General features: G+C 35.3%; 1 protein-coding gene across 1 annotated transcript; it reads left to right on the top strand.

The window, feature by feature from the left end:
- Positions 1-6,772: 6,772 nt before the first annotated feature.
- Positions 6,773-12,926, top strand: LOC109215525 (TMV resistance protein N-like). The gene is made up of 4 exons (XM_019379602.1): positions 6,773-7,607; positions 8,101-9,187; positions 11,121-11,623; positions 12,533-12,926. Exons 1-4 carry the CDS (start codon positions 7,108-7,110, stop codon positions 12,615-12,617), a joined length of 2,175 nt encoding a protein of 724 aa, XP_019235147.1. The 5' UTR covers positions 6,773-7,107; the 3' UTR covers positions 12,618-12,926.
- Positions 12,927-15,572: the final 2,646 nt, after the last annotated feature.

The raw sequence follows: 15,572 nt of genomic DNA, 5'->3' as shown, positions 1-15,572 counted from the left end.
CCCAAAATAAAGTAGCTCAAACATAAATGAATATAACAGTTACAACAAGAAAAACCTACAATTTTGGACAAAGTACAAGTCGAGAAGGAAGAGGATCCGCTAAACATGCTGCAGAGAGTACAGATAAACAATTAAGACACGTAGGCATGCTATTCTAGGCTGATAGGATAACTACACATGCTAGTATACTCAAATAGGATGAAAAACAGGTTATTACTCAGTGAAATCAGGTTTTTCAACAAATAGCCTGTGTACGCACTTGTCACCTCGCGTACCCGGCGCTCACATATCGTAACAACACCAAATCCTAAGGGGATTTCCCCCACAAAAGGTTAGGTAAGCCACTTACCTTGAATCAAGCTCAATCAATTAGTAACAATACCTTTTCCACGAGTATTCGACTCCCAACGGCCCAAATCTAGCCAAAATCAATTACATATCATAAATATAACTATAAGAAACTAATCTAGTTATTGAAGTCAAAGCTAAAGCAAGAAATTAGAAAATCGTCCTAAAATGTCTCTCTGGGCCCACGTCTCAGAATTGGGTAAAAGTTACAAAATGTGAACACCCACTCACTCACAAGCTCTCTCATACAAAAATTATCCAAATCCGATGTCAACATCTCAATCAAAACCGAAAATCTTAGTTGAAGAACTTCTTCTCATTTTTTCCAAATTTTTACCCCTAATCCGAAATTAAATGATAAAATTAATGATAGATTAGTGGATGTAACCAAAATCAAGTGTAGAATCATTATCCAATTGATATCTTTAAAAATTCATCAAAATATCATCCAGATCCGAGCTCCAAAACTCAAGTTTTGATATAAAAAAATGGTCAAACCCTCATTTTTGAAACTTTATATTCTGTCTAGATAATTCTTTTTTCGCGAACGCAGAAGGACCCTTGCGTTCGTGAAGCACAAATTTACTTTAGCCAAGAATCCCTTCACCGCGAACGAGATACACTTGCGCGAATGCAAAGACCGCTTAGCTTAACCCTACGTGAACTCGGGACCAACATCGCGAACGCGTAGGCAAAAAGGCCTGGGGTCCCAGCCGCTCAACTTTCTCTACGCCAACGCGATGCCCTTCTCGCGTTCGTGATGCAATACTAACAACCCCTTCGCGAATGCGTGAACGACAAGAACAACTTTAGCTGGCATCCCAAATACCTTATACGGACACGAGTCCTCTCTCGCGAACGCGATGAAGAAACGTCTGCAACAAAAATACCAGAGAATCTGCTATCTTCCAAAGTCCAAAAATGATCCGTTGAGCATCCAAAACACACCCGAGGGCCCCGGGACATCAACCAAACATACCAACAAGTCCTAAAATACCATACGAACTTAGTTGATCCCTCAAATCACATCAAACAACGCTAAAATCACAAATTATCCTCCAATTCAAACTTAATGAACTTGAAACTCCAAATTTCCACAACCGATGCCGGAACCTATCAAACCACGTCCTATTGATCTCAAGTTTTGCACAGAAGTCATATTTATCATTTTGGACCTACTCCAACTTCCGGAATTGGAATTCGACCCCGATATCAAAAAATCCACTACCGGTCAAAATCTCCAAAAATTCGACTTTCGCCATTTCAAGTCTAAATAAGCTACAGACCTCCAAAATACAATCCGTACATGCCCCTAAGTCCAAAATCACCCAACTAAGCTAACGGAACCGACGAAACTCCATTCTGGAGTTGCCTTTACATAGTTCCGACTATGATCCAAATCCTAAGACTTAAGCTTCTGTTTAGGACTAAGTGTCCCAAAATACTCCAAAAACCAAAACAAAACCTCCTGGAAAGTCACATAAGCTAAAACAAATACGAGGAAAGCAGTTAATAGGGCATCAGAGCTATTACTCTAAAAACGACCGGTCGTGTCGTTACAGATGGCTGGGATGATGAACTTGCTTGACTTAGATTAGAATGGGATGCAGCAGTTTTGGAATGGATGCAACAATTCTTTCAAGTTGTCTTCTAGTAATGGCTGGTCTACCATTCTATTTTACTCCACTTGTTAGCTTGTAGGCACATTCATGAATATCTGTCGGGGACCTCTTTTCACCACCATGAGAAACCACTCTTGGTTTACCTCCACCAGACTACCAAAACAGCAAAGTATTTAGTAAAGTACCTAAACCAAACAAGATATAAACTTAAGTTTAAAGTACTTACAGAAAAACTTTTAAACCCACTGCTTGATTGAAACAGTCCAAACCCAGAACTTGGTTTCTTGGGGACACTCCTTTTGTTGTGTCCATAACCACCACAGTTTGAGCATGTCATCTCCATACCCCTTCTTGAAAGCTTTCCAGACTTAGAATGTTCAGCTTCATCTCTTCTTCTTTTGTCCGCCAAGCATCTTTTTAATTGGTGGAGGTTCAATTGGTGTATTGGTAGATGTTGGCCACATCTGCATGTTTGGCACAGGCTGAATAAATGTTGAATATGCCTTCAGATAAGTGGATTTGTGATACCAGTGGGATATGTAGTTAATTGGCTCAATATTCTTGAAGTGCATAGCAGCAATTGCATGAGCACAAGGGATACCCTTCAGCATCCATGACCTGCAAGTACAAGTCTAGGTTTGCATATTCACACAGTGCTTCAATACCAATTTTAATGAGGTATCCTCAACCTTCATAGCCATATTCGCCATTCCATTTGATTCTGCACCTTATAGATTGGACATGTTATCCTGGTACATTTTCATAGGAATTGGGGATATATCACATATCCATGTATCTGCAAACTCCCTCAACTTTCCTCTTCTCTTCGTCATCTTCACTCTGATTTCCTCCAATATTGTTATGATTGTCTTGTGTCAAGCAACAAGTATCCAAGCATTAAAGATCTCACACATATTGTTGTCAATTATATCATATTTCCTGTTACAGTTGAAGTATGCTCTGCACCAGGTTTCCTTGTTATACCTCAAGAGTCTCTCACATATCTCATTCCCAAGCATATTCAAGTTGTCCATGTGAAAATTCAATTCTACCACATATGATACTCTAGCACACCTCCAGAAGTTGTTTCTCCTCTCTAATCCCCCTCTCTAATCCTCTCCAATCTTTGAACCAGTTTGATAATATATGTATGGCACTCCACCTATGTTCACTTTCAGGCAACACTTTTGATACAACTTTAAGCAATTCTTGTAACAAAAGAAGAATATATTAGTTTCCAACAGAAATAGAAATAAGAAAAATCAAAATATGTACATCAGTGGAATCACCTTTTGCATATCAAACATGATAGTGATATTCCTTCCATCTTGAAGTTCTAAGTCATGTGTCACACATTTTATAAACCGTGTCCAAGTGAAACTGTTCTCACACTCGACAATTTCCCAAGCAATAGGAACATCTAATTGTTGCCATCCTTTGATACTGCTACAAGCAGTTGACCCTTACAAATGCCTTTCAAAAAGCATCCATCAAGGCCAATTATCTTTCTGCAACCTTCAGACCATCCTTTATTCATAGCATAGAAGCACACATAAAATGAATTGAAGATAGGTTGCTTTCACCTTGATCATCTACCTTCACAACACAAATTGTATATGGATTTGTCTGTAACAGAATATCGCTATAATCATAGAGTCTCTTGAACTCAGCATGCACATCATCTATAATCTCCTTCAAAAATTTTGCTCTAGCTCTATGGATAGTAGACCTACCAACATACATGTCCAGTTCATCCTTAATGAGTTTCTTCAGCTCCCAAACTTTCTTATTTGGTTAAGACACAATCTTATCCCTATAATGCTTTGCAAGGTATATGGAGTTGCAAAGCTTGTTTTTATTTGTTCTATAACACTTGTGGACACGAAAATATTTTTTACTTTAAAATTATTGGATCTGCCATCTTTGCTTGCAGCCAACAGTCATGGGTATTTTGGGTGCATGCATTTTTCCCCCACCCTACCAGGTTCATTAATATACTTTTCCATTTGAACTCCTTTTTGAATTGCATACTTAGTAACAGCCAACCTAAAATCATCAACACTCTAAAAAATTAGCCCCAACTCCCAGGTTATTTTCTTGACAGTTGGATAAAATATCAAGGCTTTTTTCCTCCTCTTTGCAGCCATTCTCTCTTTATATTCTTTATCAAATTCATCTTCAGCATCTGAAAAAAAGCTTTCAGCATCAGAAGACCCAAAATAAGGCTTATCTGTCCCTACTAGCCCATGTACCTATTTTGCTTGTTACCATTTCTTAATTCATCAAAACCAATATCAACTCCTGCATCACCTAGGTTAATATCATAGCTATCTTTTGGCCTTTTACTCCTTTTCCTCCTATATTTTCTCTGTTCATCCCTGCACTCTACAAATTCTTTATGAACATCATATCCATAATCGTTATCATTAGGAACATGTAAGTCTGCTCCATCACTCTCATCACTATCAAGATTATCAAAGTCTGAATCATTCTCATGGTCATCCTCACCCTCATCACCATCTCATTCACTATCTACTTCACTCTCTTGCTCTCCTAAAGGTGCAGGAACAGGAACAGGTGCAGGAGCAGGGAAGGGGCAGGGGCACGTTCACTATCTTCTTTTTCTAAAATTAGTGTGTTCTTAAAAGCTCCACTATTATCCCCACCAACCCCTTTACTAGCCTCATTTAAGTCAACAATATTTAAAGGAACAGCATGAGTCACATAAATATCTAAGGTATCCCCATCTTCCAATCCTTTACAAATGTCTAATATATCCTTGTCTATGAGAATATTTACCAATTTATCTGTCCTATCCATTGGACAAATATACAGCTCAACCACATTTTAAAATTCCATTAACATAGTGTAGTTCATCAGTTCAATGAAAGACAGTAAATACACATCTACATCTAAAGTCAATGTTTGAGTACCCCCCATAAAGAGCAAAGTTACCAGGAACTAAGACCCCATCATAGTACCACTTGAGTGTAATCAATTTAAAAGATATTATTCTGCAAACAAACAAGGGGACAACAAATAATCGACTGCCACATGCAATAACTGAAAATAAAGAAACATTGAAATACAAAAGTGGAGACAAAGACAAGAGCTTATCACATTGTTCAAAGCAATGGTATTACAATGATCATTTTAAACCGTAACTTTACACACGGTTTACAAGCACAAAGTAAATCTTTTTATAATAACCTCTCTGTAAAGGCAACGACACGACGACTTCATAGTAATATCGACAATAACAAAAGATTCCCCTTTTAAAAAGTCCGAAAACCCTAAAGCAAATTGAAGAAATTTCAAAAAAAAAAAAAAAACATAGGTTCAACCCACCTACTGCTAAAACAAACGGGTAATGCAAGGAGAAGAAAATTACTAACCTAAAATCGCATAAATCCACCTCCCATAAAAGTTGAAGGCCTCGCTTGAGGTAGTCGCCGGAATCGCCTTCACCAAAGCTCCTTCGAGATGTATCGAGAAATAAGAGTTAATTTGGGGCAAATTGTTATGAATATAATTAATTAAAGTGACTGTCCATTTAATTCTTATAAAACTCTCATGTGATTTCATATGTATCGATTTAATAATATAATTTTATCTTTTATTTTCAGAATGTACCATTGTAAGTTTGTAACTATAATTTTGGCTCATGGATTATATACACTTGAATAAGAGAAAGATCTCTATATTTTCCTCTCTGTGTCTCTAGTCTATTTTTTTGTTATATTTAATTTTTATTTCACAATATTTATATTATATTAATAGCAAATTGACATTAAAGTTTATAAGTTTAAAAGTACATTTTTCCCAAGTAAATTGAAAAAGGAGTAGCAATTTTAAATTTTTATTTCTCTTAGGAAAAAAAAGAGTTTTGTTTCTTCTGGATTTTAAACAGAGTTTTTGGCCAATATTGTCCCGTATCTTTGAGGGTAGGTCTATTTGATTCATCAAATATAACCCTGAGTATATTTAGTCCCTTAAGTATGCTAAAGTGAAGCACCTTTAGTCTCACTGTCACAATATGATCAAAAACTAACGGTGTTACCCAACTCTGATTCATGAAGCAAATCTTCTTCTCTGAAGCAAAACGTTTCCTCTCCTTTTATTGGATAACAAAAATTATCACTTTAATTCCTCATTTTTAGATAATGTCTTCTAAAATTTTGACCTTGAAAATATCCCTTTCTCTACCAGTTTTCAATGAGAAAATGACACTGTATAGCCTGTTGTAAAAATAATAGCCGAAAAAATGTATAAAAATTTATACAAATTTTATATACTTTTTCTGCTACCGGATGTAAATAGTTTCTGACACGGGCTAAAAGTGATAATACAACCTTGTTATTCATTTGCTTCAATAATATGCCTAGAAGTGGTCCTGACAGCTCTATTTTTTCAAATTTTAACTTTTTGGTTTGGAAAAATCAACCGAAATTCTTAAATGTATATATATACAAAAAAAAAATATACAAATTTTATACATTTTTTGGTTATTATTTTTACAACGTTATTTTCTCATTGAAAACTGGCACAGAAGGGAATATTTTTAGGGTTAAAATTTTAGAAGACATTATCTAAAAATGAGGATTTAAAGTGATAATTTACGTTATCCAATAAAATCAGTGTAAATGTTTTGCTTCAGAGCATAAGATTTGCTTCATAAATCAGAGTTGGGTAACACCGTTACCTTTTGACCATATTAGTAAGACTAAGAGTGCTCCACTTTAATACCCTTAAAATAAGGAACTTTAAGATAAGGAGGGACAATATTAGTAAACTCATTTTAAACACATTCTTCTCTTTTAAAATTTAGAAAGCAAATTATGTTTGGTGTGAACTGTGTCGTCGGACGTTTTGAAATGGGCAAAGACCCATCGGCTCTCCGTAGTTAAGGTCAATGGATAAAGCGTCGTTGTCGGAGAAGGGGTCAGAGAGATTTCCTTCCCCACCCCCCACCCCCTTCCAATAAAAAGGGTTTAACATTCCTGGAAATTTCCGTCCCTCTTATTATTGTTTATCTTTCTTTTTGCTAACTCCGTGCTCTTTTATATAATGTGGATTAGCTACTTCTTCCTTGTTAGTAATTTCTTGCTGATTGTTGGAACTATTAAATTCATTTTCCATGGCTTACCCATACGAATCCATTAAAAAATGGAAATATGATACCTTCTTGAGTTTTAGAGGGGAAGATACCCGCGATAACTTTGTTGAACCTCTCCGCAAACGCCTAGAAGAGACAGGAATAAGTGCATTTAAAGATGATGTGAAGGTTGAAAAAGGAAAACCCATTTCAACACAACTCTTTAAAGGCATTGAGAGCTCAAGATATGCCGTTATCGTCTTCTCCGAGAACTATGCTTCATCCACCTGGTGCTTAGAGGAACTCACCAAAATCATAGAATGCGTCGAAACGAAGGGACAGAAAGTCTTGTTGGTCTTCTATAACGTTGAGCCATCTGATGTACGCATGCAAAGTAATAGCTTCGCTAGAGCGCTGGTCCAGCTTGAGGCAGATTTGCAGGAACATGATACTGATTATTGGGTAAAAATACAGAGGTGGAAGGATGCTCTACGCAAAGCACCCAATTTCGCAGGACCAGATGCTCGTAAAACTGTCAAAGGGTAAATAGCAGCTCAATATATTGCTGTGAACTGGGGTATTTTATCTCCATTGTGGTTGAATTAAATATTCAATGGGAGTAATTAATTGATAGTTCCAGCAAATATGAAATTGGTTCTTCTTCTTAGATCCATGAGCTTGTGTTTTCCTCTTCATAATTGGTTGAATCAAATCCCTGAAAATTCAATTAAGAATCTATCTCATTTTTGGTTTAGCAACAGATAAAGTAAAGGTCCCTTTTGGATATGGAATTTGCCGTTATTAGTTTGGTGGGGAAATGGGGAACTGGTGTCATAGAGAAGCCAGCAATTGCAATAAACCTTTTTTTTTTCCTGAAAAGTTCTGAATGTCGATTTGATGTTGTTTTCTTGCAAATGTCAGATATGTTTCGATGTTGCATATGCTGGAATGTCGGTATTGCTTTACGCTTGCTCATTAATGTATTACATGTCAAATGTTTTATTCTTCTTACTTTATACATTTCTACAAACACAGGGATGAGGAAAAATGTATTGAACTAATTGTGAAGGAGATTTATCGCTGTGAGGAAGGGGGAGTTTCAACCATTGTAAAATATCGATTGGGAATTGAATCCCGTGTAAATAAAGTCGAGTCATTGTTGAAGGTTGGATTAGATGTTGCTCATTTTCTTGGGATATTTGGAAGGGCTGGTGTAGGGAAGACAACGGTTGCTAGAGCAATTTTTGACAAGATTTCTAGTCAGTTTGAAGGGTCTTGTTTCCTTGCAAATATTAGGGCGGTTTCAAAAACCGAAGGCCTAAAGTATTTGCAAGAGAGTCTTCTTTTACAAATCTTAGAGTGCCAACATTCAGACCTGCATCTAACAAGTGTTGATGAAGGAGTGGAAATGATAAGAACAATGCTCCGTTCCAAGAAGGTTTTAATTGTTCTCGATGATGTGGACGACGATAAGCAATTGGAATGTTTAGTTGGAAAGCATGATTGGTTTGGTGATGGCAGTAGAATCATTACAACAACTAGAAATGCAGATTTACTTTGTAGCCACAATGAGTTATATTCTGTCCCTGAATTGGCTAGACATGAGGCTCTTGAACTTTTTAGTTGGTATGCCTTTCAGCAAGGGTCTCCTAATAAAGAGTATGAAAAGCTCTCTTGTTGTATAGTAAATTATGCCTGTGGTCTACCCTTAGCTCTTGAGATCCTGGGTTCTTTCCTCTACAAACGAGGCATGAAAGAGTGGACAAGTGCAATAGAAAGACTCGAAGATACTGGAGGAGACGAGAACATTGTTAAGCAACTCAGCTTATGTCTAGATGGATTGGACAACGAAGACAAGAATATATTTCTTTATATTGCATGCTCCTACAAAGGAAAGAAGAAAGATGATGTGATAAAGATACTGAATAAGTTTGGCTTCAAATCAGAAATTGGAATAAACTTCCTTGCAAAAAAATTACTTTTATATATTTCTGAAGGAAGGATTGAGATGCATGATTTAATAGAACAGATGGGTCAGCAAGTGGCGCATGATGTTGATCAGGACAAGCTATGGGATCTGTGGCTTGATAGTTACATAAATGCTGTTTTTCTAGCACATCAGGTATGCATGTATATCCTCTATTGGTTTAGCTTGCTAGAGATTTCCCATTATGACATACTCTAGGACTAGAACATTTTTTCTATATCTGAAAATTACAAGTTGTGCAGTATTTTCCTAGATTGACATCATTAAATTACATTTCTTATTTTTTCAGTTATTTGGTCAGTAAAAAATATTCATCTTCTTGTCCAATATCTAGAAATAGCCATATAAGGAGGAAAAAAAAAAATTCCCGCCCCACTTCTCCCCTCCATCTAGCCATCCCCACCGTCGCTCCTTCGCACATGCATTGGGCCACTAGTTACCAAGGTTGAGAGAGTACTTACATCAAGAGTGGGCTCATTTTGTTTGCACTTAGTGGAGGCTTGTCAGCCTATTAAGTGCGTTTGTATTCTTTCTCTCAGAACTGCCTACTAGCTCTTAATATGTTTAAATCATTCAGATTTTGTTCGGAGTCTTAAGCCTCATTTGTTTTTTTAAAGACTAAAATGTCTGAATCTGAATGCATATTTGGATATTAAGATGTGTATTAAGATTAAAACGTTTGAATCTGAATACGCATCAGAATATTTAAGATATGTATTAATATCTAAATACTAAATGATTAAGATTATTTATTTTTCAACATCTAAATGTATAAAATCTATCCTTATTTAAAAATTAATAAATAAAAAATTCAAATAAAATACAAATTAATTTAATATTTTATTAATAAATATTTTATAAAGATAATATAGTAGTTAGTGGCGGTGATGCTGACGGTGGCGCTTATGGATGACGACCAGAGGCGGTGGTTGGTGGCGGTTGGTGGTGGTTATGATTGATGCTGGTGGTTCTAGGTAGTAGCTAGTGGTGATTCGTAGTGGTAATTATGGTTGAGGAAGGTGGTGGTGGGTGGTGGTAGTTTATAATGATGGACAATGGCAGCTATAGTTGATAATGGTGGTGAGGTGGTGGTGGTGGTTGTTGAGGTGGGTGGGTGGGTGGGTGGGTGGTTGTGGTTGAGGATGGTGGTGGCGGCATTAGTTGATAATGACTGTGATGGTAGTCGATAATAATAGCTGTAGCAGTTATGGTTGAGGATAGTAGTGGCCAGGGGTGGTATTTGAGTTCGGTGGTAGTGATTGAGGATGGTGGTGGTTGGATGATGCATGGTGGCAGGTGATAATAGTGGGCGGTGGTGGCAGTTAGTAGTGAATGTGGATGATAGCATCTTAATGAATTAAGTGTTTGTTATAGATCATAATCGATAATAACTATTCAGACTCATTAAGTGGTTGAAAAATTTAAAAAAAAACACGCTTAATGATTAAGATCTAATAATTAAAATTCAGACTTAAAAATAAACGCACTTAATATAGATCCGGACCTCCATTAGGTGCAAACAAATGAGGCCTTAATATTATTAAGACGTTCAATAAAAAATAGGGGTATCATCACTTTTAGCCCCCGCCAAAAACTATTTACATATGGTAGCCGAAAAAGTGTATAACATATGTATAATTTTTGTATATAACATACAAAGAATGTATATATACAAAAAATATACATTTTTTCGACTTTATTTTGAGAGCTGCTATACGGTGTCATTTTCCCTAAAAAAAAAAAAAGGGGTAATTCTCAATTTCGCTTCCTAGTTAACCTTTTACGGGAACACCAATTAATATCTATCAAGCTAAAGAATTCTTGCAAATTTAACATTTTACCACTAATATAGAGTAGTGGTAAGAGGTAACATTCAAAAGAATAAGATGTATTAAGAGCCAAAACTTAAGACGTTCACTAAAAATTCTTCATGTAAAAGTTACATTTTCCCCCAAGGCATATTAGATCGAGTACTATATAAGATCATTCAGAAATTAAAATAACAAGAAGAACAAGCCTTTTCCATTATTAATCCAAATCAGGTACGTCTTCTTTCTCCTATTCGCAGATCTCGAGAACTATATTCCCCATAGCTTCCCAAAACAAATTGGCCCAAATATGGAAATATGATGTCTTCTTGAGTTTTAGAGGGGAAGATACCCGCAGAACTTTTACTGCCCAGCTCTACGCACGTTTGGAAGACAATGGAATTTACACATTTAAAGATGATATGGAACTTGTAAGAGGAAGAGACATTGCAACAGAATTGTTGAGAAGTATTCAGGAGTCAAGAATTGCCATTATCATATTCTCAAAGAACTATGTTGCATCCAAATGGTGCTTGGAAGAACTCATTCAGATCATGGAGTGCGTTGACAACAAAGGAACAACAGTCTTCCCTGTCTTCCTTGATGTTGAGCCATCGGACGTACGCAAGCAAAAAAATGGAGTTGCTGAAGCATTTGCCAGATGGAAAACTAGTTCTGGTTTTGAGAAAGTGCTGCGGTGGAAGGAGGCTTTGCAAAATGCAGCCAATATAGCAGGATGGCATGTTCCTAAGACTGCCAATGGGTAAGTAGTAGAACAAAAGGAAGCCTTTTTAATTTGATTCAAGTTTTGTGAGATCTGTTCGTCATTTTCTGGGGTATGCTCAGCAAATTCTCAATGTTTTCCATGGTTTCTTGATTAATAACAAGTGTTTTGAGTCATGGAAAGCATGACAGGTCAGTTTATTCATTAAATTTTTATACTAGACTTAAAAAGGTTTTCTGATCACTAAAACCATAAAAGATCAAATATAATTCCAGACTTTGACTCTGTAGAAAAAATTTCAATATCCCCTTCTACTTTAAAAGGTCCAACTGTCTCCCGTTAAAAACATTATGCTGGAAGTGCTATTAAAGTTTTTGGAGGGAAACAACGTTTGGATGAACTTTCTGACAGTTGGCCTGGGATGGGTAGAATTCAAGATAGAGAAATGTGAAGCTGATAGTATGATCTTCTGGATCATCCAATGTTGTGTGATTGGCATCTTATTTAGGGCTCCAGAAATGTCTTTACATTTTTGTGTAGGTGGAGTGAACTGCCTATGTATATAAATGCTTCAAAGTAGCATAAGAAAAAATGTAGAGGAAAAAAACGAGTTCATGATGAGCTTATCATCCATCAGTAAATAAGCTGACAATTGAGTTCAAGCTCGAGCTTTGAAAATTTTGTTTGAGCGAAGGTCAAGCTATGTAAGACTTGTATGAGCTCGATTGTACATTATAATATAACCAGTATTATATGGGAATGGGTGGCATAAAGAAGACAGCTAGCTATTACAGTATTAACTTTTGTGCAAGACCTGTTGTCAGTTTAAAGGGTATTGAATATGTTGCAAATGTTAGTTAAGTTTCAATATTTCACTGGATAGAACGTGATATTGCTTTTCGGTTCCTCAGTTATGATGTTTCAATTGTTTGTAATTCTTAATTACAGGGACTTGGCAGAATGTATTAAGCTGATAGTCAACCAGGTTGCTTGGAATCTGAATGCAACAAGGAAATTCACAGTTGAAAGTTGAATTGGGTAGCATGCAGAAGACAACTGTTGCAACAGAGATATTTGACATGCTCTCTTGTCAAACTTGAAGGTCCTCGATAATCTGTATTGTACTTGATCTCCTTCACAAATTTTAGTAGAACAGTGACGTTGATGCAATGAAAAGTTTAAGTGATAATTTTTCTCAATTGATCTTGTTATATTCATTAATGTCTCTCATGAGCTGCAGCCTGCAGGCACACATGAACACAAACTGATCGATGAGCATTGGCGATATAACTTTCTTGTCTAGAGATTGTTATATTGAAGGAACAGTGGTGGCTTGCCTAGAGATTAATTGTTAGTTTGTTACAGTGATTAGTTCCTTGCTTTGGGTGATTAATCATGCTTAACGATTTCAATATGTGGGTTGAAAAATACATTTGGTGACCATACTTTTTCTCCTTGAGGATTTCATACTAAAATTAATGCATAAGGTTAGTTTGTAGTGATCGTTCTCAGTTAGCAGATATTTTGACTTATAATACAGTTAGTAAGAGTTTAGGACCAAAATTATCATATTTTTTTGTGTGTATACATTAAGAACTATTTCCATCAAGGGGTATTTATGTCACATCTAAAACTTAGAAACACATCATGTTTCCGTTTATGGGTCGATTTCTGTGAGGAGGAAGCCATGAGAAACTTTGGGAGCTCAGTAATCAGAGAACTTTCCAAATGGCGGGTCTAAACTCAGAATTGTCAAATGAAAAAATTATTGGTATCTCAAAAGGGAATGACCATTATAGGCGTGGAATTGAAATATTATTTTCTTATATGTACTTATTATTATTTTATTTTATAAAACATACGAATACATATAAGAATTCCAGCTAGTGAAGTTGCTTATCATCAGTTATTAGGAAAATCAATTAGCATACGCTTTAAATAATGTTGATCAATTCGTTATTTCGAGAAAACTAGTGGAAACGATCCATGCCAAGTTTTGTCATTTTATGATTGTTCGAACTTCTATGAAAAGTTTGAGTTATTTGCGCTTTGGCTTTTTATTTATTTATTAAACTTGCGATAAATCCATCTACAATTAGTTTCTCAATTGTCTTGGCTGTGAGACAATCATAAAGAACAAAGGTAATTTGGACGAATGCCGAAATGATAATTTAGATTGCAACTGTTCGGCTTAGCTTGTGTTGTCGTATCAATGATATGAAATACATCATCAGATGTGCAATATTGGTATGTTTCCGCCTGCTCATTTATAGTTGCCGATGAAATAGTATTCATTCTTTTTGTTCCCTTTTAACTATTTGAGATTCAATTTCATATTATTAATCACTCACCTATTTAAAATTATATATAATTTGCATATTAACTGAAATTTTGGTTGGGTAGTATATGCTGTAATGTGGTTGCATTTTATCTGTTTATGAGATAAAGGGTAAATATACTAACAGATTCTCTTAATTTGATGGAAAAGCTCATATTCTACTTTTAGTTTCCATCAAGTTTTAAATTGGTGAAGATATTTATGTTAAGTTAATCTAGTAAAAAAGATGTTAAATTGTCTTATAGTAGACAAATAAAAAGGAAAACTAATCACTTGCTTTACTTATGTTTCTCATTTTACAAGCATCATATCAACTAAACATATTCTACTCTTTTTAGGAAATCTGTGTGAGATTTATTCAATTCTTACCCAACTTTTGATAAAAATATTATTTTCTTAAAATATTTGATGACAGCATTGTACATAATATTGTGGGATCTTAATATTCTGGTCTTCTATTAATTCAAATATGGCATAACTAGTTGTATCTGAACTATAGGAGTATTATTTTGGTCATCTAAATAAAGTCATTTAGAAAAATCTATACTGAAGCATTAGCTACTCTAAGGTGCTATAAGGTCTTGATTCTATTTGTATGAAAATTAATTAATATAAATAAATTACAACATTGATGTGATGTGGTAAAATAATACATGATATAAGACTTTTATATTCTTCTGAATCTAATGGTGTAGTTGAAAAGAAGAATATGACTTTTACACTAAATAATGAATTTATGCTTGTTGGTCCATATGATAATCTTCGGGGTGAGCTATACTATTAGCTTTTTATTTATAACATGAAACTCCTTATGAGTTCACGAAAGGTTGTCCCCTTAAATATGAATTTGAAAGTGTGTGTGTGTGTGTGTGGGGGGGGGAGGAGTGTCCCGAGTTTTGTATCTTGACCCTCTGGGAAAAAAGTGAGACTTTTTTATTAAATTTATTACATTGAAGACTTACAAAATTGAGATTTTGTGGGAAATATTGTATTGGAAGAAAATAACATGTTGCATTTCTTGCTTTGAAAAAGTCATTTTGCTTCGGATCTATTGGTCTTTTGGTGAAAAAATGATTGAATTATTGCCTGATTCCTATAAATTTGAGATATTTTTGTGGAAGTTTGTCACGGTCCAATTTAGGATCATGATCGGCACTTAGGAGCAAATGCTTTAAGTAAGCCTCGTCAGCATTTTACAAAAAATCGGACAAATTTTTCCTTGTTTTAGGACTATCCAAAAAAAAAATGTTGTCCTCATAAATATATAACAACCAACCAATGTTGACCTAAATCTGTCATAATCATCACCAACTATCCAAAAACGAACCTCCACTAATATTACCAATATTTTTAACATAATAATACTAAATTCATCTAAAAAATACGGAAAAAGTGTAATACTTGTTACTAGTCCATAATAATGAATGAATACTCATAACACTAGTAAAAATGACTATGAAGCGACTCTAAGAGTTCGAAAGAAAGACTATAGCAAATAAATAAACTCTTCGCCCACAAGAACAAGTGCGGGGCTCACCAGAAACAGTCAACTTGTATATTCTAATTAACGAAATCCTCGCTCGCATGTTGTTGTCTTTGTAAAAAGAAATAGTGAGGAGTGAGTTACTAGCTCAATAATTAATAACACTA

This window comes from Nicotiana attenuata, unplaced genomic scaffold, assembly GCF_001879085.1.
Source record: "Nicotiana attenuata strain UT unplaced genomic scaffold, NIATTr2, whole genome shotgun sequence".
NCBI classification, from domain to species: Eukaryota; Viridiplantae; Streptophyta; class Magnoliopsida; order Solanales; family Solanaceae; genus Nicotiana; species Nicotiana attenuata.
The sequence above is the reverse complement of the archived record's forward strand: the minus strand, read 5'-3'. Positions and strand labels throughout refer to the sequence as shown.

Coding starts and splice junctions, on each gene's coding strand:
- LOC109215525 (XM_019379602.1), top strand. CDS start 7,108: ATGGCTTACCCATACGAATCCATTAAAAAATGGAAATATGATACCTTC. Junction 9,188..11,120: donor CTGTTTTTCTAGCACATCAG/GTATGCATGTAT, acceptor TCCTATTCGCAG/ATCTCGAGAACTATATTCCC. Junction 11,624..12,532: donor GTTCCTAAGACTGCCAATGG/GTAAGTAGTAGA, acceptor TCTTAATTACAG/GGACTTGGCAGAATGTATTA.